This window comes from Salmo trutta, chromosome 32 (genome assembly GCF_901001165.1).
Source record: "Salmo trutta chromosome 32, fSalTru1.1, whole genome shotgun sequence".
Classification (NCBI taxonomy): domain Eukaryota; kingdom Metazoa; phylum Chordata; class Actinopteri; order Salmoniformes; family Salmonidae; genus Salmo; species Salmo trutta.
Genome location: NC_042988.1, coordinates 27,606,958 through 27,633,755, shown reverse-complemented (window position 1 = coordinate 27,633,755; position 26,798 = coordinate 27,606,958). Strand labels below are relative to the sequence as shown.

At 45.6% G+C, this 26,798-nt stretch overlaps 1 protein-coding gene across 1 annotated transcript in view; it reads left to right on the top strand.

Moving 5' to 3' along the window:
* LOC115170706 (voltage-dependent P/Q-type calcium channel subunit alpha-1A) overlaps positions 1–26,798 on the top strand; it is a 185,431-nt gene that overhangs the window by 97,535 nt on the left and 61,098 nt on the right. The window contains exons 34-42 of the mRNA XM_029726941.1: positions 4,468–4,584; positions 9,421–9,486; positions 9,667–9,764; positions 9,915–10,065; positions 11,328–11,455; positions 15,378–15,474; positions 21,271–21,376; positions 22,235–22,342; positions 25,244–25,347. Of these exons, the coding sequence (XP_029582801.1) occupies positions 4,468–4,584; positions 9,421–9,486; positions 9,667–9,764; positions 9,915–10,065; positions 11,328–11,455; positions 15,378–15,474; positions 21,271–21,376; positions 22,235–22,342; positions 25,244–25,347 (975 nt within the window). The remainder of the gene's footprint in view (positions 1–4,467; positions 4,585–9,420; positions 9,487–9,666; positions 9,765–9,914; positions 10,066–11,327; positions 11,456–15,377; positions 15,475–21,270; positions 21,377–22,234; positions 22,343–25,243; positions 25,348–26,798) is intronic.

The following is a 26,798-nucleotide window of genomic DNA, read 5'->3' as shown; positions in this document are numbered from 1 at the left end:
CTACACATGTGATAGGCCTAGAGGGGCTTGAGGTCAATTTGGAATTGACCAGTAGTCATTGTCCTAATACCCTTCAGGTTCTGATTTAATACTGTTCAAATGCATTCTTCCTTCCCTTACTTGAAGTGATCACAGCTCTGATCTGGCTGATCTGACTGATCTGATCCAAAATAAAGGAAACACTTGAGTAAATGAGGCTTCTGGCAGCTCTGTTATGGTGTGGGTGCTTTTTCCTAGCATGGTGCACTCCCTTTAGAGGGCAAGGTAAACGGCAATAAATACACAGCCTTTCTGAATGATCCCCTTCAACCTTTCTGTCTTGATGGGAGTGACCTCTTCCAGGATGACAATGCCCCCATCCACAGGGCACGAGTGGTCACTGAATGGTTTGATGAGCATGAAAATGGAGCGCAGCCTGAGACAGGAGTAATGGAATTTTTTCATGTAAGAATGGCATCGCATCCCTCCAATAGAGTTCCAGACACTTGTAGAATCTATGCCAAGGCACATTGATGCTGTTCTGGCAGCTCGTGGTGGCCCAACACCCTACTACAACGCTTTATGTTGGTGTTTCCTCTATTTTGGCAGTTACCTTTATGTAGTTATTTGGTGGAACTCCTGCTCTCGCTAATCTGATCATGTTCAATCAGTGATTCATTCAAGGAGGGATGGAAGAACAAATGTGTTGTAAAAGTATTCTATCAGATCTGTGGTAATGTAGGAAAGGAACAAGGAAAGGAAGCTGGTCAAGCCTATTAGGACACAGCCATTGTCCTGTGGACAATACTCTCACAATCACTAGACATGCACCACTGCTTACACACACACACACACACGCGCGTGCTAGTGTCTGTGAGAGCCAGGGGAGTAAGGTGTGACAGGAGTGCACAGAGTGACTGGGTCTAAAGCTTCACCCATGGCAGACTGGGCTACGGTGCATGCTGCCCCACTGCATGTCTCTGGCAGGGATGACACACACGTATACTACTCATAGACACATAAGAGAAACACACACTCAGACATACATGGACACTGACCTACACACACATATACACACATACAACAGTACATAGCTAAATAAATACACACACATAGGCTTGTGTTGCAATACCATAGTGAACATGCTCTTGATGGGAGCTGAATGTGCCTACTGCCAAGCCCTCTCTAACCCAGAACCCTTCCCTTGGTAGAGGGTTGAAGGACCATGCGCATTATAGGACAGTGAGCATCACAAACATAGTTTACAGTAATCAAATAGGACAGTGAGCATCACACACATAGTTTACAGTAATCAAATAGGACAGTGAGCATCACACACATAGTTTACAGTAATCAAGTACAGTTTTATTTCTGTAGTGGTTTTTACAAATGCTTTCACCATTAAGTGTGTAATAATTTGAGCAAGACGAAGTCGTATGATTCTCCCTATGAATATGGAATTATAGTAATGCTATCACTGTCATATCAACATTAGAACTTTGTAACAATTATATTTCTAAATATCATCAATATATTTGCAGTTTGTCCTTCAACCCAGAACCCGACTCCCCCTTCCCTTTCTCTGACTGTGACGCAAGAAAGGTTGGGTTCAATTCCATGTAAATTCTGTTATTTCAGGAGGTGACTTGAAATTCAGGAGTCCTCTTAAAGCAACAGTGGACAATTTTCAATTTTATTAATTAAATGTTATCTCATTTTATCCCCTGAATTGAGTGAACTGAAATGGAATCGAACCTGACTTTATAGTGTCACAGGACTAAAACGAGCCAATCCCTTGTGGAGGAGAGCTGTCAGCTTTGCTGCGTTGCGTTGACACGTGGTTAATTTGCTGTGATCTAGCTAGCTCCATATTGTGCGGTGGTGCGTTTGCCTTAAGGATCAGTGCATTTGGTTGTATTTACAAGAAAAACGGTTCCCTGCACCTACTACTACTACTACTACTACTACTACTACTACTACTACTACTACTAACTACTACTACTACTACTCCTGCTACTATTACTACTACTACTACTATTACTATTTACTACTACTACTACTACTACTGCTAGTACTGCTACTACTACTACTACTACTACTACTCATACTACTACTACTACTACTACTGCTGCTACTATTACTATTACTATTTACTACTACTACTACTACTACTACTGCTAGTACTGCTACTACTCATACTAATACTACTCATACTACTACTACTACTACTACTCAAATCAAATCAAATTTAATTTGTCACATACGGCAGGTAGCCTCATGTGTGGGGCGGCAGGTAGCCTAGTGGTTAGAGCGTTGGGCCAGTTACCGAAAGGTTGCAGTTAACCCACGGTTCCCCGGTAGGCCGTCATTGTAAATAAGAATTTGTTCTTAACTGACTTGCCTAGTTAAATAAAGGTTAAATAAATCAAATTAAAATTAAAAACATGCGCTGAATACCGTGAAATGCTTACTTACAAACCCTTAACCAACAATGCAGTTCAAATAGAGTTAAGAAAATATTTACTAAATAAACTAAAGTTTAAAAAATTAAAAATAAGACAAGAAAATTACATAACAATAACGAGGCTATTTACAGGGGTTACTGGTACCGAGTCAATATGCGGGGGCACAGGTTAGTCGAGGTAATTGTGAATGTTGCCCTGTTTAAAGGTCTTGCTCACATCAGCTACGGAGAGCGTGATCCCACAGTCGTCTGGAACAGCTGGTGCTCTCATTCATGCTTCAGTGTTGCTTAACTCGAAGCGAGCATAAAAGGAATTTAGCTCATCTGGTAGGCTCGCGTAACTGGGCAGCTCGCGGCTTTGTAGTCTGTAATATTTTTCAAGCCCTGTCACATCCGATGAGCATCAGAGCCGGTGTAGTAGGATTCAGTTTTGGTCATGTATTGACGCTTTGCCTGTTTGATGGTTCGTCTGAGGGCATAGCGGGATTTCTTATAAGCGTCTGGATAAGTGTCTCGCTCCTTAAAAGCGGCAGCTCTAGCCTTTATCTCAGTGCGGATGTTGCCTGTAATCCTTGGCATCTGGTTGGAAAATGTACGTACGGTCACTGTGGGGATGTCGTTGTCGATGCACTTATTGATTATTGAGACTAAGGTGGTATACTCCTCAATGCCATTGGATGAATCCCGGAACATATTCCAGTCTGTGCTAGCAAAACAGTCCTATAGCGTATCATCCGCGTCATCTGACCACTTCCGTATTGAGCGAGTGACTGGTACTTCCTGCTTTAGTTTTTGCTTGTAAGCAGGAATCAGGAGGATAGAATTATGGTCAGATTTGCCAAATGGAGGGCGAGGGAGAGCTTTGTATGTATCTCTGTGTGTGGAATAAAGGTGGTCAAGAGTTTTTTTCCTCTGGTTGTACATTTAACATGCTGGTAGAAATGAGGTAAAACAGATTTAAATTTGCCTGCATTAAAGTCCCCGGCCACTAGGAGCGCCGCTTCTGGACGAGCATTTTCTTGTTTGCTTATGGCCTTAGCTCGTTGATTGCGGTCTTTGTGCCAGCATCGGTTTGTGATGGTAAATAGACAGCTACGAATAATATAGATGAGAACTCTCTTGGTAGATAGTGTGGTCTACAGCTTACTACTACTACTACTACTACTACTACAAACTATTACTACAAACTACTACTACTACTACCACTACTACCAGCTACTACTACTACTACAAACTACTTTGACTACTACTACCACTACTACCAACTACTACTACTACTACAAACTACTACTACTACTACTACCACTACTACTAACTATTACTACTACTTCAAACTACTACTACTACTACTGCTACTACTACTACTACTACTACTACTACTACCACTACTACTACCACTACTACCAACTACTACTAGTACTACAAACTAGTACTACTACTACTACTACTACTTTCTACCTACTGCTACTACTTACTGCTCCAATTGGGTGACAATGGTTAGGTTTTGAAAACATATGATTTTCCTTTCCCCTGTATCGATTCCCTTCTTCTAACTCCTTGGATATGCCCGAGCCTGTTACAAGCCTTGAATTTTTTGGTTTGGTTTGCATTTGATTCCAGTTCTGTTTGGTTGCTTTTCTGTTGGTTTTGAATCCTCCTCGGTTTGGTTTTGAACTTTTCCCCTGCTTTTATGGTTTGGTTTGTTTTAGGACAGGAAATAGTTATCTAACATTGCATGGCAAGTGATACGCTTCTCCTCTCTACCCCGTACCTCCTTTTCTCCACACTTCTGTCCCTCTATTTGTCCCTGCCTCTATCTTTCTATCCCTCTCTTCCCCTTTTTCCACCTCTCCTTCTTTCTACTCCTCACCCCTCCCATTTCTCTCTTTCTACCTCTATTTCTCTCTCTCTCTCTCTCTCTCTCTCTCTCTCTCTCTCTCTCTCTCTCTCTCTCTCTCTCTCTCTCTCTCTCTCTCTCTCTCTCTCTCTTACTCTTGTGTCTGGTCATACTGTGGATGTTGTAGAATAACTTCATCAACTTGAGTTTCCTGAGACTGTTCAGGGCTGCCAGGCTCATCAAACTGCTCCGGCAGGGAGAGACCATCCGCATCCTGCTCTGGACCTTTGTTCAATCCTTCAAGGTAATGCACACACACACACACACAAACACACACACAAACACACACACACACACACACACACACACACACACACACACACACACACACACACACACACACACACACACACACAGATACGTTTTGTGGGGACCTATGAGAATACACCCACACAGACCCTAGTAGTAGCATTGTGGAGACCTATGACAGAATACACCCACACAGACCCTAGTAGTAGCATTGTGGAGACCTATGACAGAATACACCCACACAGACCCTAGTAGTAGCATTGTGGAGACCTATGACAGAATACACCCACACAGACCCTAGTAGTAGCATTGTGGAGACCTATGACAGAATACACCCACACAGACCCTAGTAGTAGCATTGTGGATACCTATGACAGAATACACCCACACAGACCCTAGTAGTAGCATTGTGGAGACCTATGACAGAATACACCCACACAGACCCTAGTAGTAGCATTGTGGAGACCTATGACAGAATACACCCACACAGACCCTAGTAGTAGCATTGTGGAGACCTATGACAGAATACACCCACACAGACCCTAGTAGTAGCATTGTGGAGACCTATGACAGAATACACACACAGACCCTAGTAGTAGCATTGTGGAGACCTATGACAGAATACACCCACACAGACCCTAGTAGTAGCATTGTGACAGAATACACCCACACAGATCCTAGTAGTGTGGAGACCTATGACAGAATACACCCACACAGACCGTTTTTGACCAATGACCAATCATCAGCATTGTGCTCAAAGGCGGGCGCACATATCCAGATTAGTGACCAGAAAGAAAGCACTTAATTTTCTCCAGTTTGCCTGGCAAAAACAGGGTAGCCTACCTACATTAATAAATCTGCTACAGGCTCATCTTTGAAAAATAAAGGAGAGCCGCACACCCTAGGAGCTCAGATGCAAAAATTCTTATAATTTTCTTATATTTTTTTTATGTCCAACGTTTTGACAGACAAGCTGTCTTCATCAGGGTACAGGCTGAACAATAGGCTGATCATTTCATTGATCATTTTCATATTTCAGATAGGCCAAGTTTAGGTGGATTATACAGTTGAAGTCGGAAGTTTACATACACCTTACGCCAAATACAATTAAACTCAGTTTTTCACAATTCCTTACATTTAATCCTAGTAAAAATTCCCTGTCTTATGTCAGTTAGGTTCACCACTTTATTTTAAGAATGTGAAATGTCAGAATAATAGTAGAGAGAGTGATTTATTTCAGCTTTTATTTTTTTCATCACATTCCCAGTCAGTCAGAAGTTTACATACATTCAATTAGTATTTGGTAGCATTGCATTTAAATTGTTTAACTTGGGTCAAACGTTTCGGGTAGCCTTCCACAAGCTTCCCACAATAAGTTGGGTGAATTTTGTCCCTTTCCTCCTGACAGAGCTGGTGTAACTGAGTCAGGTTTGTATGCCTCCTTGCTCGCACACACCGCACACACTTTTTCAGTTCTGCCAACAAATGTTCTATAGGATTGAGGTCAGGGTTTGTGATGGCCTCTCCAATACCTTGACTTTGTTGTCCTTAAGCCATTATGCCACAACTTTGGAAGTATGCTTGGGGTCATTGTCCATTTGGAAGATCTATTTGCAACCAAGCATTAACTTCCTGACTGATGTCTTGAGATGTTGCTTCAATATATCCACATCATTTTTCTACCTCATGATGCCATCTATTTTGTGAAGTGCACCAGTCCTTCTTGCAGCAAAGCACCCCCACAACATGATGATGCCACCCCCGTTCTTCACGGTTGGGATGGTGTTCTTCGGCTTGCAAGCCTCCCCCTTTTCCTCCAAACATAACGATGGTCATTATGGCCAAACAGTTCTATTTTTGTTTCATCAGACCAGAGAACGTTTCTCCAAAAAGTGCTATCTTTGTCCCCATATGCAGTTGCAAACCGTAGTCTGGCTATTTGGAGCAGTGGCTTCTTCCTTGCTGGGTTATGTTGATATAGGACTTGTTTTACTGTGGATATAGATACTTTTGTACCTGTTTCCTCCAGCATCTTCACAAGGTCCTTTGCTGTTGTTCTGGGATTGATTTGCACGTTTCGCACCAAAATACATTAATCTCTAGGAGACAGAATGCGTCTCCTTCCTGAGCGGTATGACGGCTGCGTGGTCCCATGGTGTTTATACTTGCATACTATTGTTTGTACAGATGAACGTGGTACCTTCAGGCGTTTGGAAATTGCTCCCAAGGATGAACCAGACTTGTGGAGGTCTAACATTTTTTTCTGAGGTCTTGGCTGATTTCTTTTGATTTCCCCATGATGTCAAGCAAAGAGGCACTGAGTTTGAAGGTAGACCTTGAAATACATTGACAGGTACACCTCCAATTGACTCAAACATTTTTTTTATATTTTTTTATTTCACCTTTATTTAACCAGGTAGGCTAGTTGAGAACAAGTTCTCATTTGCAACTGTGACCTGGCAAAGATAAAGCAAAGCAGTTCGACACATACAACAACACAGAGTTACACATGGAGAAAACAAAACATACAATCAATAATACAGTAGAAAAAGTATATATACAACATGTGCAAATGAGGTAGGTTAAGGGAGGTAAGGCAATAAATAGGCCATGGTGGTGTAGTAATTACAATATAGCAATTAAACACTGGAATGGTAGATGTGCAGAAGATGAATGTGCAAGTAGAGATACTGGGGTGCAAAGGAGCAAGTTAAATAAATAAATACTGTATGGGGATGAGGTAGTTGGATGGGCTATTTACAGATGGCCTATGTACAGGTGCAGTGATCTGTGAGCTGCTCTGACAACTGGTGCTTAAAGCTAGTGAGGGAGATATGAGTCTTCAGCTTCAGTGATTTTTGCAGTTTCTTCCAGTCATTGGCAGCAGAGAACTGGAAGGAAAGGCGGCCAAAGGAAGAATTGGCTTTGGGGGTGACCAGTGAGCTATTCCTGCTGGAGCGCATGCTACGGGTGGGTGCTGCTATGGTGACCAGTGAGCTGAGATAAGGCGGGGCTTTACCTAGCAGAGACTTGTAGATGACCTGGAGCCAGTGTGTTTGGTGACGAGTATGAAGCGAGGGCAAGCCAATGAGAGCGTACAGGTCGCAGTGGTGGATGGTATATGGGGCTTTGGTGACAAAACAAATGGCACTGTGATAGACTGCATCCAATTTGTTGAGTAGAGTGTTGGAGGCTATTATGTAAATTAAGTCGAGGATTGGTAGGATGGTCAGTTTTATGAGGGTATGTTTGGCAGCATGAGTGAAGGATGCTTTTTTGCGAAATAGGAATACGATTCTAGATTTAATTTTGGATTGGAGATGCTTAATGTGAGTCTGGAAGGAGAGTTTACAGTCTAACCAGACACCTAGGTATTTGTAGTTGTCCACATATTCTAAGTCAGAACCATCCAGAGTAGTGATGGTGGACGGGCGGGCAGGTGCGGGCAGCGATCGGTTGAAGAGCATGCATTTAGTTTTACTTGCATTTAAGAGCAGTTGTAGTCTACGGAAGGAGAGTTGTATGGCATTGAAGCTCGTCTGGAGGTTAGTTAACACAGTGTCCAAAGAAGGGCCAGAGATATACAGAATGGTGTCGTCTGCGTAGAGGTGGATCAGAGAATCACCAGCAGCAAGCGCGACATCATCGATGTGTACAGAGAAGAGAGTCGGCCCAAGAATTGAACCCTGTGGCACCCCCATAGAGACTGCCAGAGGTTTGGACAACAGGCCCTCCGATTTGACACACTGAACTATATCAGAGAAGTAGTTGGTTAACCAGGCGAGGCAATCATTTGAGAAACCAAGGCTGTTGAGTCTGCCGATAAGAATGTGGTGATTGACAGAGTCGAAAGCCTTGGCCAAGTCGATGAATACGGCTGCACAGTGATGTCTCTTTTCGATGGTGGTTATGTTATCATTTAGGACCTTGAGCGGGGCTGAGGTGCACCCATGACCAGCTCTGAAACCAGATTGCATAGCGGAGAAGGTACGGTAGGATTCGAAATGGTCGGTAATCTGTTTGTTAACTTGGCTTTCGAAGACCTTAGAAAGACAGGGTAGGATAGATATAGGTCTGTAGCAGTTTGGGTCTAGAGTGTCTCCCCCTTTGAAGAGGGGGCATCACGTCGGCAGCTTTCCAATCTATAGGAATCTCAGACCATACAAAAGAGAGGTTGAACAGGCTAGTAATAGGGGTTGCAACAATTTCGGCAGACCATTTTAGAAAGAGAGGGTCCAGATTGTCTAGCCCGGCTGATTTGTAGGGGTCCAGATTTTGCAACTCTTTCAGAACATCAGCTATCTGGATTTGGGTGAAGGAGAAATGGGGGGGGGCTTGTGCGAGTTGCTGTGGGGGGTTATCTCATCTGTTGTACAGCTATATCATCTGCTGCACAGCTATATCATCTGCTGTACTGCTATATCATCTGTTGTACAGCTATATCATCTGTACAACAGATTTGTAGTTGAACAAGTCATTGCATGTATAGATTTGTTTACTTGACTTGTGACTTGACTCGACTTTCCCTTAGAATGCACGACTTGGACTAGACTCGACCTGTTCTTTCTGGGACTCGACTTGAGACATGGAACGTGTGACTTGAGACTTGCTCTTGACTCGAATAATAGTGACTTGCTCCCCCCTATGCACAAAACCCACTTAGCAGCATTGTGGGGACCGATGACAGAATACACACACACACACACACACACACACACACACACACACACACACACACACACACACACACACACACACACACACACACACACACACACACACACACATACACACATTGAATAGTACTCCAGCTCTTTATGTCTGTGTTTAGGCGCTGCCGTACGTGTGCCTGCTTATTGGCATGCTGTTCTTCATCTATGCCATCATCGGGATGCAGGTGAGTAGAGACACGAGAAGAAAAAAGAAAAAAGTCAAAATGAATGGTCATTTTTATAGATCAACATGAACTTTATAAAAAGCATCCAGGGAAAGTGACACTTTCCTGCCATAGGGATGTGTGTGAGGTTGTGCATTCTCCCATATTACCTAGGATGTTGACAGTTTGTTGTTTTGTCAGCTGTTTGGGAACATTGGGATGGAGGAGGAGGAGGGGAGCGCCATCAACGAACACAACAACTTCAGGACTTTCTTCCAAGCTCTCATGCTGCTCTTCAGGTGTGTGTGTGTGTGTGTGTGTGTGCGTGCGTGCGTGCGTGCGTGCGTGTGTGTGTGCGTGTGCATGTTTACATTTGTGTGTGTCTGTGTGTACAGTACATGCATACGTGTGTCTCCAACGTGTGTGTGTGTATGTGTGTATTTGTGTAGGAGTGCCACGGGCGAGGCGTGGCATGACATCATGCTGTCGTGTCTTGGAGGGAAGCTCTGTGATCCTCTGGCAGGGAACACTGAACCAGAGTGTGGCAGCCAGTTTGCCTACCTCTACTTTGTGTCCTTCATCTTCTTCTGCTCCTTCCTGGTGAGAAGCACTAGCTGTCTGTCTATCTCTATTCCCCTTTTAGTCATATTTTCCCCCTTAGTGTCTGTTATAGGATTGCACAATTCCCTAAATCCTAGTTGGAGGATTCCCGGAATCAGGAGGGAATAAGCAGGAAATCCGGAATAGTCCAACCACACTGCAAAACCGGATAAGTTCTGGCTACTCAAACATTTTGAGGAAACCGATTAACTAAAAAAGTTAAGTTAAGAAACTTAAATAGCTGAAGTTAGCAGTATTACCTTCATATGTGTAATACAAATGCATTTTTTGTAAGGTATTCTTGCATATAATGCTCCCACTAAGCCATGTCTCTAATAATTTCCCAGTGTGTCTTGCCTTTTCGATTGAATTGTAGAGTTACCACCCATGACTGTATTTGTTGAATGACAGAGACATGGTTGTTGAATTCGTTCATTTTTAGTCCTTTGGCCTTCAACAAGAGTTCCTAGGCGAATATTATAATTATTATTGAACCAGTACATATATCATAAGGCCTTATACAGTGGCCTGAAACTCTTAGTTTACAGGCCACATCAGGCATGCAAGTAGGTTTGCAAAATTCCACAAACTTTCCCCAAAAAGTTTCCAGTAATCCTGGGAAATTTACCAGAATTTTGCAACCCTAACTGTAAATCACATTATGCTGGCTTGCAAAGTGCTATGTAATTCCTATTGGAATTTAGCCAGCATTAGACTATCCAACAGTTGAAATGTGTATTCACTTGCAACCTGCATTCATAATGACTGCCAGGGTTAAGAACAGTGGGAGGAAACGACCTAAGCCATTTAAACTGGAACTACCATTTCAGTAACAAGTGAAAAAATGAAATGAATGGATTAGGAACAATTATATTTATATTTGTGTAGCATAACATTTAATCAATCAATCTCTCAATGTACAGACAAAAACACAGATATTAAAAACTATTCCAAAAAATCTAACTGCACTAGAGAATGCTGGGGAAAATGTTCATTTGTTATCATATTTTTTAAATATTTAGTTGGTGTGACTTCTCATTTGCCTTTGAGTCAGTACCACATAAACATGTTAAGTAATAAGGACTTTTTATTGACTTAGAGTACAACTTATTAGAAGTATTTGAGTTAAACATGCCTAGAGGTTTACAGTGCAGGATTCCTGGAAAACCAGGGAATTTATTTTGCAACCCTCGTCTGTTATAAGTGCACACTTGCTTGCCTGACATAATACTGTGTAATAATGTGGCTGTTTGTGTTTTTAGATGCTGAATCTGTTCGTGGCTGTCATCATGGACAACTTTGAGTACCTGACCAGAGACTCCTCCATCCTCGGCCCACATCATCTAGACGAGTATGTCAGGATATGGGCTGAATATGACCAAGCAGCTTGGTGAGTGACACACACACACACACACACACACACACACACACACACACACACACACACACACACACACACACACACACACACACACATATACTGTATATATTTTCAAATATACACACACATCTTACACATGTGACGCATCACATCAGCACCTCATGATAAACACTCATATACTGAACACTTATAATCTGGGAGATTTAAAAACACACATACACACACAATGCCAATGGTTTCAATGTGTTTACTTTTTCAGAGGTAGACATCACCTCTCATGTCTGTGTATCTCTGAACGTTAACGCCTCGTGGACTGTGTACAGTAGCGTTGTATAACTTACTGGTGCAACCTAAACACTTCTAAGGTGTCCTCAGGCTCTAGTTCAAACCTGGCACTAGATCTCATTAGCCTGTGGTAAAACTGATCTAAGTCCAGTCTTTAGGAACAGCGGATGAAAAGAGTGGGAGTCTGGGAGCTGTACAGTAACCATGAAGTACATTACTCCATAGTTATAAAGGATAAGAGTCATAAAGGATATAAAGGCCAAGTGTCCTGTAGTTGAACTGATCCCAAATCAGTCTATAGAACCCACACAAGACAGCAGCTGTAGGGGGATCATGGATCTGAGCAGTAACCTTCTCAGTGATCCAGTTACCCCTCCCTCCCTGTGCCCCCTCCCTCTCTGTGTGTGGTTCAGACCCCCACCCCACCTCCACCCCTCTGGAATCTGAATACTGCCAAAACTTACTGTGGCAACAAACCTCCCCTTTACTGTACTGTATATTCAACCCCCGTGGAACCTGAAACACGCTAAGTTTCCTAGTATCTGTATTCCAGTGCCTGTTATCCTTCTGCTGTCCTGTAGTCTGCAATGTAGAGGGAGAGAGCAAGGGAGAGGAGGAGGGAGAGGGAGTGGATTGAGGGAAAGAGGTAGAGACACAGTAGTGGGGGAAGGGAAATGGAGAGAGAAAATGAGAGCAACTGAGATGGGTAGGAATAGATAAAGTTATCACAATTAAAAGGTTTTGGTAACATGGCGAATTGAGATAAAGACAGGCATGGAAGAAAACAAGGAGGATTTTCTGGAGAGAAGCAAGAGAGGGAGGGAGGGAAGGAAGGAGGGAGGGGGGGAACAGACAATCTATGGGGAGATGGGCCTCTGTATGACAAGTGGCTATTACACATTAGGCCATTTAGCATTCACATGCATTTCTAGTTAATGAGCTATTCCTTAATTATACTCCACACACAACCAATTACTGGCACACATCACTGCTGGCAGAGAGGGGGAAGGGAATGAACGAGGGGAATGAGAGAGAGACGGGGATGGGTTCTATTAGGAAGAGGCATTGAGAGAGAGACGGGGGATGGGTTCTATTAGGAAGAGGAATTGAGAGAGAGAAGGGGGATGGGTTCTACTAGGAAGAGGAATTGAGAGAGAGACGGGGGATGGGTTCTATTAGGAAGAGGAATTGAGAGAGAGACGGGGGATGGGTAGTATTAGGAAGAGGAATTGAGAGAGAGACATAGGGATGGGTTCTACTAGGAAGAGGAATTGAGAGAGAGACATAGGGATGGGTTCTATTAGGAAGAGGAATTGAGAGACGGGGGATGGGTAGTATTAGGAAGAGGAATTGAGAGAGAGACATAGGGATGGGTTCTACTAGGAAGAGGAATTGAGAGAGAGACATAGGGATGGGTTCTATTAGGAAGAGGAATTGAGAGAGAGACGGGGGATGGGTAGTATTAGGAAGAGGAATTGAGAGAGAGACATAGGGATGGGTTCTACTAGGAAGAGGAATTGAGAGAGACGGGGGATGGGTTCTACTAGGAAGAGGAATTGAGAGAGAGACATAGGGATGGGTTCTATTAGGAAGAGGAATTGAGAGAGAGACGGGGGATGGGTATTATTAGGAAGAGGCATTGAGAGAGAGACAGGGGATGGGTTCTACTAGGAAGAGGAATTGAGAGAGAGACATAGGGATGGGTTCTACTAGGAAGAGGAATTGAGAGAGAGACATGGGGATGGGTTCTACTAGGAAGAGGAATTGAGAGAAACGGGGGATGGGTTCTGCTAGGAAGAGGAATTGAGAGAGAGACATAGGGATGGGTTCTACTAGGAAGAGGAATTGAGAGAGAGACGGGGGATGGGTTCTACTAGGAAGAGGAATTGAGAGAGAGACGGGGGATGGGTAGTATTAGGAAGAGGAATTGAGAGAGAGACATAGGGATGGGTTCTACTAGGAAGAGGAATTGAGAGAGAGACGGGGGATGGGTTCTACTAGGAAGAGGAATTGAGAGAGAGACGGGGGATGGGTAGTATTAGGAAGAGGCATTGAGAGAGAGACATAGGGATGGGTTCTACTAGGAAGAGGAATTGAGAGAGAGACGGGGGATGGGTTCTACTAGGAAGAGGAATTGAGAGAGAGACATGGGGATGGGTTCTACTAGGAAGAGGAATTGAGAGAGAGACGGGGGATGGGTTCTACTAGGAAGAGGAATTGAGAGAGAGACATAGGGATGGGTTCTATTAGGAAGAGGAATTGAGAGAGAGACGGGGGATGGGTAGTATTAGGAAGAGGAATTGAGAGAGAGACATAGGGATGGGTTCTACTAGGAAGAGGAATTGAGAGAGACGGGGGATGGGTTCTACTAGGAAGAGGAATTGAGAGAGAGACATAGGGATGGGTTCTATTAGGAAGAGGAATTGAGAGAGAGACGGGGGATGGGTATTATTAGGAAGAGGCATTGAGAGAGAGACATAGGGATGGGTTCTACTAGGAAGAGGAATTGAGAGAGAGACATAGGGATGGGTTCTACTAGGAAGAGGAATTGAGAGAGACGGGGGATGGGTATTATTAGGAAGAGGCATTGAGAGAGAGACGGGGGATGGGTTCTACTAGGAAGAGGAATTGAGAGAGAGACGGGGGATGGGTATTATTAGGAAGAGGAATTGAGAGAGAGACATAGGGATGGGTTCTACTAGGAAGAGGAATTGAGAGAGACGGGGGATGGGTTCTACTAGGAAGAGGAATTGAGAGAGACGGGGGATGGGTATTATTAGGAAGAGGCATTGAGAGAGAGACAGGGGATGGGTTCTACTAGGAAGAGGAATTGAGAGAGAGACATGGGGATGGGTTCTACTAGGAAGAGGAATTGAGAGAGAGACATGGGGATGGGTTCTACTAGGAAGAGGAATTGAGAGAAACGGGGGATGGGTTCTGCTAGGAAGAGGAATTGAGAGAGAGACATAGGGATGGGTTCTACTAGGAAGAGGAATTGAGAGAGAGACGGGGGATGGGTTCTACTAGGAAGAGGAATTGAGAGAGAGACGGGGGATGGGTAGTATTAGGAAGAGGAATTGAGAGAGAGACATAGGGATGGGTTCTACTAGGAAGAGGAATTGAGAGAGAGACATAGGGATGGCTTCTACTAGGAAGAGGAATTGAGAGAGACAGGGGATGGGTATTATTAGGAAGAGGAATTGAGAGAGAGACGGGGGATGGGTTCTACTAGGAAGAGGAATTGAGAGAGAGACGGGGGATGGGTTCTACTAGGAAGAGGAATTGAGAGAGAGACGGGGGATGGGTTCTACTAGGAAGAGGAATTGAGAGTGAGACGGGGGATGGGTTGTATTAGGAAAACAGGAACGATAATAGACAGGAAGTGGTTAAACAGAGAAGGGATAGGCTGAGAGAATGATAGGAACAGGTAAAGACTGCAGTGTCATTGCAGAAGAAAAGCACTACAGCTCAAACGGGTGACGTGCAACAAAAATGTGTGTGTAGTATGTGTGTGTACACCGTACAGTAATTTTACTGTTATGATATCTTGTTTCTTGTCAATCTTGTGCTCTTCTTTCTTCCCATTGTTCTCTCTTGTCGTATCTGTCCTCTACGTTTGTTCTAACTCCTCCTGTTCTTTTTGCAGCGGTCGCATTCATTATAAGGATATGTACAGTTTATTGCGAGTTATCGACCCGCCTCTTGGCTTAGGAAAGAAATGCCCCCATAGAGTGGCCTGCAAGGTTTGACTTCCACTAAAAATCCTCAACCACACCTGCTACAGCATCCAAGAATGGAATGAGTGTCGCTTATTTGATCTGATTGGATTTCATTTTTGTTATATTTTCTCTCTTCTTTATTTTGACCATTTCTACTTGCATTCTGATCTGAAACGAGAATGTGTAGGACAATGCAGACACCCAGACGAGCATGACGTTGTGCACCACTGAAATGAAAAATAAATAAAAAACTTTTAAGAGTTTGATTATGAAGAAAAAAAAAGATTTATGATTGTTCTCCTTTGGTAATTTTTCTTTGTGTTGTTTTGCTTGCTGTTGAGCCACGGCTAGGCGCGGTGCTAGACACACTGTGGGATCTGTAGAATTGCATTGTTCTTGGGGGGGACGGGACAGAAACTGCATTGACACCCCATCCTCATCATGGTATAGCCCAGTCCCAGCAGTGGAGCTCAGTGTTTGACTCTGAAGTCCTCTGCTCCTCCATGCAATTCCCTCCCACTTGCATAGAATTATATTTTACTTCTACTAAAAGTCTCCAACTCTACTCAACTCCGCTCCTCCTCCTCCTCCCTATACCCCCCTCTTATCTTCTACAAGATATACACCCCCGCCCGCTCAGACCAGTTGTACCCCCCTTCACCCCGCCCGCTCAGACCAGTTTTACCCCCCCCCGCACCCGCCCGCCTCAGACCAGTGTACCCCCCCTCACCCCGCACCGCTCAGACCAGTTGTACCCCCCTCACCCGCCGACTCAGACCAGTTGTACCCCCCCTCACACCCGCCCCGGCTCAGTTTACCCCCCCCTCACGACCCCCGCCGCTCAGACCAGTTGTACCCCCCCTCACCCCGCCAGCCCGCTCAGACCAGTTGGTACCCCCCCCTCACCCCGCCCGCTCAGACCAGTTGTACCCCCCCTCACCCCGCCCGCTGAGAACCAGTTGTACCCCCTCCTCACCCCGCCCGCTCAGACCAGTTGTACCCCCCCCCCCCCCGCCGCTCAGACCAGTTGTACCCCCCCTCACCCCGCCCGCTCAGACCAGTTGTACCCCCCTCACCCCGCCGTCTCAGACCAGTTGTACCCCCCCTCACCCCGCCCGCTCAGACCAGTTGTACCCCCCCTCACCCCGCCCGCTCAGACCAGTTGTACCCCCCCCTCACCCCGCCCGCTCAGACCAGTTGTACCCCCCCTCACCCCGCACCGCTCAGACCAGTTGTACCCCCCCCTCACCCCGCCCGCTCAGACCAGTTGTACCCCCCCTCACCCCGCCCGCTCAGACCAGTTGTACCCCCCCTCACCCCGCCGACTCAGACCAGTTCTAGACAGCCTCACTGCGTCTTTCTCTCGCTCTCAAACCAGCCAAATAACTTTTTTCTTCTTTTTTCTCCTCTCTACTCTTTGCTTTGGTCTCTCTTTTGCTCTCATTCTCTATCTCTCTTTCTATCTGTGTCCCCCTCTCTTCTCTCTCTTCCCTCACTCTCTCTTTCTCCCTCGCTCTCTCTTGCTCTCTCTCTCTCTCCCTCCCTCTTCTCCTTCTCTCTCTACCCTTCTCCCACCCCTACTCTTTTCTCTTATTCTCTCTGCTCTCTCTCTGGTTGGCTGTGGTTGGCTGTGGCTGTTCTGGCTGTGGCTGTGGGGGGCGGTGGCTGTGCTGCGCTGACATGCAGTGGCAGGATCAGTTGCAGGGATATGTATGACATGCTCAGGCATATGAGCCCTCCGCTAGGCCTGGGGAACAGGTGCCCGGCACGGGTGGCCTACAAGGTCAGGACCCCCTAGAACCAGGGGGCTTAGCGCCTCTTCCTCCGCTTTACTGTGTATCCGTAGTGTTGGTGTCTTCTTCTTCTCTATACATTTTGTCTCTGATATTTTGCTTTATCTCCATTTTCTTCTTCTCTTTCGTTATTCGATGGAGGAGAGCACTGATGTCATTGTGGGGAATGGGGAGGAGGGTAGGGAGTTGGGGGTGAGGGGCGGGGGGGTAAGGGTCAAGGGACAAAGGTCAGACAGGTTTATCCACAGGAAGGGGTGAATGGAGGGACCTTCTCAGCTCTTTTGCACCGTGTATACTGACGGAAACACACACACACCTCTACACACACTTATTATCAAACACATACACCCACACGTTGTTTTTGCCAGTCAAAGCTTTACAATAATCTGAATAGAGTGCATAGTGGAATAGAATACACCAAATCAGCTGTGGTAACTATAGCAGCTTTGGCTAAAGTAAACGTCAAGGGGTCTCAAACTTCGATATTGACTCTATACAGGTGTGTACATTAGAGTGACCTCTTTAATGTATACTAGTGGAATATTAAAGGTATATATTTATACAAAAATATATATAAATGTTTGGCCAAGCTGGCAAAATAGTGTATGCACACAGCTACACACACACGCACAGACAAAAACACGTACACACACACGCACCAGTATGCGTGTGCAGCCGGGCTTGGAAGGTCCGTAAGACTTCTGTCCTCTTAGTCTCTCCGTCCTGTGGATGGCGCTACTGCAAACACACACACATGCACACACACGCACATGCGCACACGCACATGCGCACACGCGCACATGCGCACACACACACACACGCACATAGGAACAGGTCTCTGTCTTTAGTTGTACAGTAGTCCAACATATACAAATCAGGATGTATTTTCTGGGTGGAGGACAGAGAGCTGAAAGGTCCCCTTAGGTGGATTATAGTTTGTTGTCTATCTAGTTGGTTGTGTAGTATGCTAACCAGTTAACTGTTATCATTGCCACAGAATAACGTCTAGCCTCTTTTTTGTAGTAGAATCTCTTCGGCCCTGTAGCAAAATCTGCAAGTGAATCTTTTCCACCCGTCCCCGTTCTTCTGTCAATGCAGTTCTACTCTGTTTCCAGTCCCCCTCCTCTTCACATGCTGTCTCCTCCCCTCCTCCTAACCCGCCACTCGCATGCCTGCCCCTTCACCCCCTCCACCACACGGGCACTACCATTACCTCTCTCACACACTGTCATACACAGACACACACCGACACACACTCATGCCCGTTAAATACCCTTATATACCTGTGAAATCCTTCAGATATTCTAACACACACTCATATACCCAACTAATTTGGTTGTCACCAACCACTGCTCTAATTTAACCTCATACCCCCTATTATACCCTTATTATACCCTTACAACACATTATGACACAATTATGATACCCTTACGACACATTATGACACCCTTACAACACACACGTGTCCCTTCGTAGGCAGATCGCTGTGAGCCTCAGGGGCAGCCAGCAGAACAGCCTGTAGGCACAGGAGATCTCTCTACCGCCAGAACTTACTGTCCCCAAACCCTCCTTATCCTCCCAGCCGCTCCCCCTACCTGCATCTCTGTTAATCTTTACCTCTACCTTTACCTCTACCTCGATCTCTAGCATCCCTCTCTCCGCGTCTCTCTCTCTTTCTATTCTTCACTTTGCCATTTCTCTATCTTTCTATTTCTCCCTATATTTCTCCCTGCCTCTCTCTCTATAGCTCTCTCTCTCTGCATATCTGCATCTCTCTGCCTTTCTGTCCTCTGTTCATTCATTCCTATCAGCTCAGCTCATCTCTCCTCTCCCTGCCTCACCTCTCTGCTTTATACTCTCTTTTCTCTCTTTCCTTCTTCTCCTCCCTGCGTTTTCTCCCTCAGTCCTAACAGCCTCCCTCCTGAAGTGTCCCCTGTAATATAACCCCTCTTTCAGACTTTGACCTCTAACCTTCCATCCCCCACCACCTCCATCTACTGTGTCTGGGGGTAACCATAGCAACAGTCCCGTCTTTGAAAATACCTCTCTCCCCTTTCCCTGTGTAAACTGTCATCTGTAGGTGAGGACCTTAGTTTGACATTAAAAACCCACAGACCCCCTTCTTGCCCTTCACCTGTCCCCTATCCCCCACCCACCATCACTACCTACCTGCCTAATGAGAGAGGTAAAAACCCTCACACTTGACCTTCACCTCTGAACCACAGAATAATGGCCCCTGTATGTGTAGTGTTAAATTCTCACCCCCACTCTTCTCTGTTCTGTAGAGACAGACAGACAGTAGTCTTCAGGCAGGATGCTGTGTTAGACTCGACCAGCTTGTGTGGCGGTAGATCTTTCTTTTATTCTATCACTTTCAACCTCTTTTTCTTATCACTCGCTGTTTATCTCTCTGATGTCTTTTCTCTCTCATCCTCCAACCTCTTCTCATCCTCCAACTTCTCCTTTCTTTTGCTTTGACAACGGTCTCTAAAACACCACTCACAACCAACCCCCCGTCTCTCTTTTCAATTATTTTCTGATAACGAGATGTATTTTTCCCCACCCCCTAACACTTATTGTGCAGCCTTCCTCAGGCCTAAGGCAGCCTTTCCTAGAACCTCAGCCCATCTTACCCTTTAAAAAACGCCTGCCGCGGCGGCCATCTTGACTTTCTTAGATTACCTTGATCGTCTGAATTCTGTTTTCACGCTCACCTATTAACCCTGTCAGGCCCTGCACACATTATTCACTGAGAGATCAGAGGATTTGCATAGAGCTTTACAGCTCTATTGTCTCTGTATGACAACAACAGCCCTTCATCTAATATCTCCTATAGATGTAGCACATGTAGGTTCAATGATGTCATATCCTCCTGCCAGTAACCACTACTAAACCCAAACAGATAAACATTATTCTATTATTAAACCACACAGAGGATGCTTTCTGTGTACGGCTGTGCCGCTGCTTGTCCTGTGAAGCATTATGTGTGTGCACCGCATGTTGCATGGGGGGGACAGGGGAGGATGGGGGGATGTGTCACAGGGTTTTGGGGTAGGGGAGCGGAGTGGTTGGCATGGTCTTGCTGCATGTCTGGGATGTCGCCGTGACAACGGTTACCGCGAGCCTGTCTCACACACACTAACGTCACGTTGTCTGTGTGTGTTGTCTGTGCATGTGTGTGTGTGTTGGCTCGTGTCCATTTCTCTTATATTGACAAGACCAGAAGGTGGATAAAGGATAAATGAAAACGATGACGTTCCCCTCCCCCTGTCCCTCAGTTTTGGTTTATCGCTTTATGGCCTGGTCTCTGTTGAACTCTGTGAATCTCCTATCCACTACGGGGAGCTCTGTTAGTGGCAGCCAGCTGTCTGCTCTTACTGATCTAGAATCAGATTAATATCCCATAATCCTGAACTAAACCATTCAAGGGGAAAACGCACAAAGCTGACATTGGATCAGAGTCTAACTTCATTCTACACCTGCTATCAGAGAAGGCGTAAATAATGCTGTGACACTACTGAACCTGTGAGGGCCTCCTAAGTAACACAACAAGGACTGTTATTCATATCTGTGTACAGACATGAACAAGGTAACACCCACAAGAGGAACCAACCAACTCATAGTAATCAGTAGTGGTAGTGTAATGCTAACCATTTTATACCTTTGGCTCTCACAGGCTGTAAAGAAATCATGGTATCATTTGCCACCGCCATGAAATGATCAAATAACTGAAGTATCAATGTTTACATCTTTTTGGTACTGACAGTACCTAATAACAACTCAGCTGCCAAACAGCTGCCATAACTGGTGTAGCAGTGCCAATGACACATTGTATAGTTGACAGACAGATGTTCAGATAGACAGACAGACTCATAGAGCCTGCTACAAAAAATGACAGCGCTCCCCCCCACCAACCCCCTTTCCCTGTCTCCTCACCTGGAGGTTCAGAACACACCTACACCACCACTTCCTGGGGGACACACCCTTTTTACTCACCCACCTTCCCCCGATTGGCTCTTTCCAACAGAGGCTGCTGCGGATGGACCTCCCGGTCGCCGACGACAACTCAGTACACTTCAACTCCACCCTGATGGCCCTGATCCGCACGGCGCTGGACATCAAGATCGCCAAGGGTACGGAAGGTTTGGAACCCCTCTTTCCTGCTTGCCTTTTTCACCATCTCTTCCCCCTGTTTCTTGTCTTCCCTAGAACAGAACAGAGCAGGGCAGTCTGCTACTGTAAGGTGATTGTGTATCGTGTGTACCCTGCTGTCCCTGAGACCTACATCGGTCCCTCTGCTTCTCCCACGGTGTCCTAAGTACAGCTCTTTTTCTATAGAGTTTGTATAGTTCTTATTAACCAATAGAATTGAATGTGTACTACCAGCCATACTGTCAGTGTAATAGGGTTTCTAATAGGCTACAGCTCTTTTTTTGTAGACTTTGTAGAGTTCTTATGTGAATTAACAATCATAGTTTCAATGTAATTGAGTCTCACCTTATTTGGTTGGCCCAATCAAAGTGAAGATGGCCAGACATACTATTGAATCCCCATGTCTCTATGTTACATGGCTCATCCACACTATACATTTAAACTGGGAGTCAAGGCTCACCTCTATTAACAAACACATTCTCTTGTGTCTGTGTGCTTGTGTGTGTTTTCATGTCTGTGCGTCAATTCTTACACCTCTATGGCTCTGCTGTGCATTTGTATCGATGTGAATGTGTGTGTTTATGTGTGTGTATACACTGGTGCATGTGTGTGTGTGTGCCTGCTTGTTTGCATGTGCCTGCTTGTGTGCCTGCTTGTGTGTGTGTGTGTGTGTGTGTGTGTGTGAGTGTGTGTGTGTGTGCCTGCTTGTGTGCATGTACCTGCTTGTGTGCCTGCTTGTGTGTGTGTGTGTGTGTGTGTGTGTGTGTGTGTGTGTGTGTGTGTGTGTGTGTGTGTGTGTGTGTGTGTGTGTGTGTGTGTGTGTCATTGCGTGTGTGTAGGAGGTGTGGACAAACACCAGATGGATGCAGAGCTGAGGAAAGAGATGATGGCGATTTGGCCCAATCTCTCCCAGAAGACCCTGGACCTCTTAGTCACGCCACATAAGTGTAAGCTGCAGTGTGTTTGGACCGCGACGCGATGCCAGTGTCTGTCTACTTCTTCATGCCACCCGAGGACAGCTTCTCTCAACCAGTCTCCTTCACTGCTGCACCCTCTGATACAGCAGGCACAGCCCCCTACACAACACACACACACACACACACACACACACACACACACACACACACACACACACACACACACACACACACACACACACACAATCACACACACACTTATTATGTACACATAGACACATACCAACACCAACACACACACACACACAGGATCCCATGATTCCCACCAGTCCAATCCTCGAAGACGACACACCTAATTGTAGACCTCCATCTCCAGCCTACATCCACCTCCACCAGCCCTAGTCCCATTTCCCTACAGCAGGCCATGTACCCCATCCACCTCCACCAGCCCTAGTCCCATTTCCCTACAGCAGGCCATGTACCCCATCCACCTCCACCAGCCCTAGTCCCATTTCCCTACAGCAGGCCATGTACCCCATCCACCTCCACCAGCCCTAGTCCCATTTCCCTACAGCAGGCCATGTACCACATCCACCTCCACCAGCCCTAGTCCCATTTCCCTACAGCAGGCCATGTACCCCATCCACCTCCACCAGCCCTAGTCCCATTTCCCTACAGCAGGCCATGTACCCCATCCACCTCCACCAGCCCTAGTCCCATTTCCCTACAGCAGGCCATGTACCACATCCACCTCCACCATCCCTAGTCCCATTTCCCTACAGCAGGCCATGTACCCCATCCACCTCCACCAGCCCTAGTCCCATTTCCCTACAGCAGGCCATGTACCCCATCCACCTCCACCAGCCCTAGTCCCATTTCCCTACAGCAGGCCATGTACCCCATCCACCTCCACCAGCCCTAGTCCCATTTCCCTACAGCAGGCCATGTACCCCATCCACCTCCACCAGCCCTAGTCCCATTTCCCTACAGCAGGCCATGTACCCCATCCACCTCCACCAGCCCTAGTCCCATTTCCCTACAGCAGGCCATGTACCACATCCACCTCCACCAGCCCTAGTCCCATTTCCCTACAGCAGGCCATGTACCCCATCCACCTCCACCAGCCCTAGTCCCATTTCCCTACAGCAGGCCATGTACCACATCCACCTCCACCAGCCCCAGTCCCCACACACCCATATAGACCTCTTTTCTTGCACCCATATCACACCTCCACCCAACCTAACAACTGTACACAGCAGGCCTCATCCTAAAGTCCCAATGCAATACTTCCAACAGCCCATTCCACTGATTCCAGGCCTGTTCTGTAGACCCAACATCACACCTCCACCGGATCCAATACCAGCAGGCTGTCTGCCCAGCTCTGTGCCTGAGATCAGGGGGTGCTTCTCTATAGACCAACTCTCTATAGTAGTCTTTTCACTCCAGGGGTTTAGTTCATACAGTGCTACTGTAGGTCAGAACATTTCAGGGGTTTAGTTCATACAGTGCTACTCTAGGTCAGAACATTTCAGGGGTTTAGTTCATACAGTGCTACTGTAGGTCAGAACATTTCAGGGGTTTAGTTCATACAGTACTACTGTAGGTCAGAACACTCCAGGGGTTTAGTTCATACAGTGCTACTGTAGGTCAGAACACTCCAGGGGTTTAGTTCATACAGTACTACTGTAGGTCAGAACACTCCAGGGGTTTAGTTCATACAGTGCTACTGTAGGTCAGAACACTCCAGGGGTTTAGTTCATACAGTACTACTGTAGGTCAGAACACTCCAGGGGTTTAGTTCATACAGTACTACTGTAGGTCAGAACACTCCAGGGGTTTAGTTCATACAGTGCTACTTTAGGTCAGAACACTCCAGGGGTTTAGTTCATACAGTGCTACTGTAGGTCAGAACACTCCAGGGGTTTAGTTCATACAGTGCTACTGTAGGTCAGAACACTCAAGGGGTTTAGTTCATACAGTGCTACTGTAGGTCAGAACACTAGCTGCTATGCATGTCGGAGAAATACATACAGGACTAGAAGGAATGCACAAGTGCCAAAGCACTAGTTGCTATGTAGATATTAGATGTATATTATATGAAAGGAAACATGATTTACAGTATAGGTAAAGGCATCTGGGTCAGGTGCGTTATAGCTACTCACCAGATTGCTAATTGTACCAAATTTTACCAGAATGCACAGGCTTCCTTGCCCTGCTAATAACGTTCAAGCCAAGTTGAAATAAAATGTGTGGTAATTTAGCATGCTGGTGAGCGGAGTACAGAAATGGCCAATAGCATAATGTTGTGAACACACTTTTTTGAACTGGACTTTAGGCCCTTTTATTGTGAAGATGTGATCTGCTGTTGAAACCTGGAAATGACTCTTTCAAAGACTGTTATCGCACTTTATACTATTCTGAAGCTCTGTTTTGTTTATCTGTTTGGAGATCACAAAGTACAAGGTCCAAATTGAACTAAGTACAACATGTCCACCTTCTATTGAGAAGTAAATGGGGACCCATCAGTCCTGCATCAGAATGCCAAAACAGCATCAAAACAGCCCCAGTAGTTCTGTTGATACTGTCCAGTCCTCTGCCAGGTCCCCCATCTACACAATGAAGTGGTCTTGAGTCTTGTCTTCTGATTGAAGACCACCAGTCAGTAGAAATACAGATATGGCTAGAAAAGATGGAAAGAAGGAAAGACTACAGTTAAACAGAGAAAATGTGACACATGATCATTTTTTAGTCTGAGTCTGTTTGTGAAAAGACTATCAGCTCTGTGTTCGTGTATATGTGTGTATTTGTCTGTGTGAGTGTGTGTCTCTCTCTCTGCGTGCGTACCTCGTCCCCTCTACTCCCATCCCTCTCGCTCAGGGTCCCATACGTAGTGGTCTAATCGTGCAGGGTAACTTGTCCCTCTCTCAGCAGCAACAGACCTGACGGTGGGGAAGATCTACGCTGCCATGATGATCATGGAGTACTACAGGCAGAGCAAGGCCAAGCGCTCTCAGGCGCGGCTAGAGGCGGAGCAGGTACAACTACTATCCCTAGGAACCATCCCCAAACCTTCAGACAACGCAGACTGACTGAGAGCAGAGTCAGACTGACTACAAATACTGCTGTGCTGTTAGTACAGGGGTCAAAGCGGAGCTGTGACAACCCATAACCACGCCCACCCACAGTCTTACTATAGCATTTACTTACTACGTTATTGTAAGGTCACTTGTTATCATTGACCTCACCTGGCTAAAGGTTAGAGGTCAAAGGTTAGAGGACCACTGCCATTGGGTTTACCCATTCTAGTCTTGTCTCTGTGTTCTTCCATCCTCCCTTCCTTCCTATCTATCTCTGCAGTTAGTCGGTATAAAACTCTGTGAGGCCCTCTGGTGGACAAAGTATTTCACTGGTCCATGTTATATTACATTTTTACATGATATTATATTATTGCTATACAGAAAACCAGCAGATTATATTTCAAGCACAATTATATAATTCTGAATCACAATTATTTCTAAAGAAGAGGCACTTTTCTTGCTATAGAGAACCCTCTCGATCATCTTTGGATCGGTTTGGGCTGGGTGTCTTTGTCACAGCTCTGGATGGCGAAGACTGTACGACGTTAATGTACATTCCTCACCTAAGCCTGTTCCTCTTTATCCTCCCTTTCCCTGGCTGTGAATCCACTGCTAGTGATGATGATGATGATGATGCTAGTCTTCCCAAGCCTTTAGCCACATCCTGGCCTTGGACTGTTGCCCTACACCCTGGACTGTAGCATTGTACTGTAGCCCCCTATTCCCTGTTGACATAGAGAATGCATATACAACCAATACAATGGATCTTGTGTTTATGTAGTCACATGTGAAGCCACTGACGATAAAACATTAAAATTGTAGCAGTATTACAGAAACATTTTAAGTGTAAAGTAAAATATGACGTTTTAAATTACGGAGATTGTTTTATTTAGATGTATTTGTATTTCTCACGCACACACATACACGGTTTCCTATTTTACAGACAGAGTCCTACTCCTCCTCTCCTCCTACTCCTCCTCTCTCACTGCACTATAAGCATGCCACTTTCCCTGCTCTGCTATGGCCACCTGCCACCACTCTACACACAACTCTCAGCCATATCAATTCCTCATGACTTCATTGCTGTCATCTGGCATTCCTTCCTTGTAGGATAGCACAAGGAAGAGGTTGGTCTTGAAGGGATAGTCACTAAATTCAAAGATTAAACAATGATCTTAACTCTTTTTCTCTGACACATGAGGTGAAGGGCGTGAGAGAGGCAGGATATTGAAAGATCTAGGAGTTAGTTGAGAGAGTCTGGCTCTGTCTGAGCTTTAAAAACTGACCTCAAACCTGCCTTAGCCATGTGTATAGATTTGTATACGTACATGCTTTTTGAAGAGTTGGTTGGATGGGACCTACAGTATGAGTCAGGGGATAGTTTGATTGGACAAGTCACAGGAACTCCT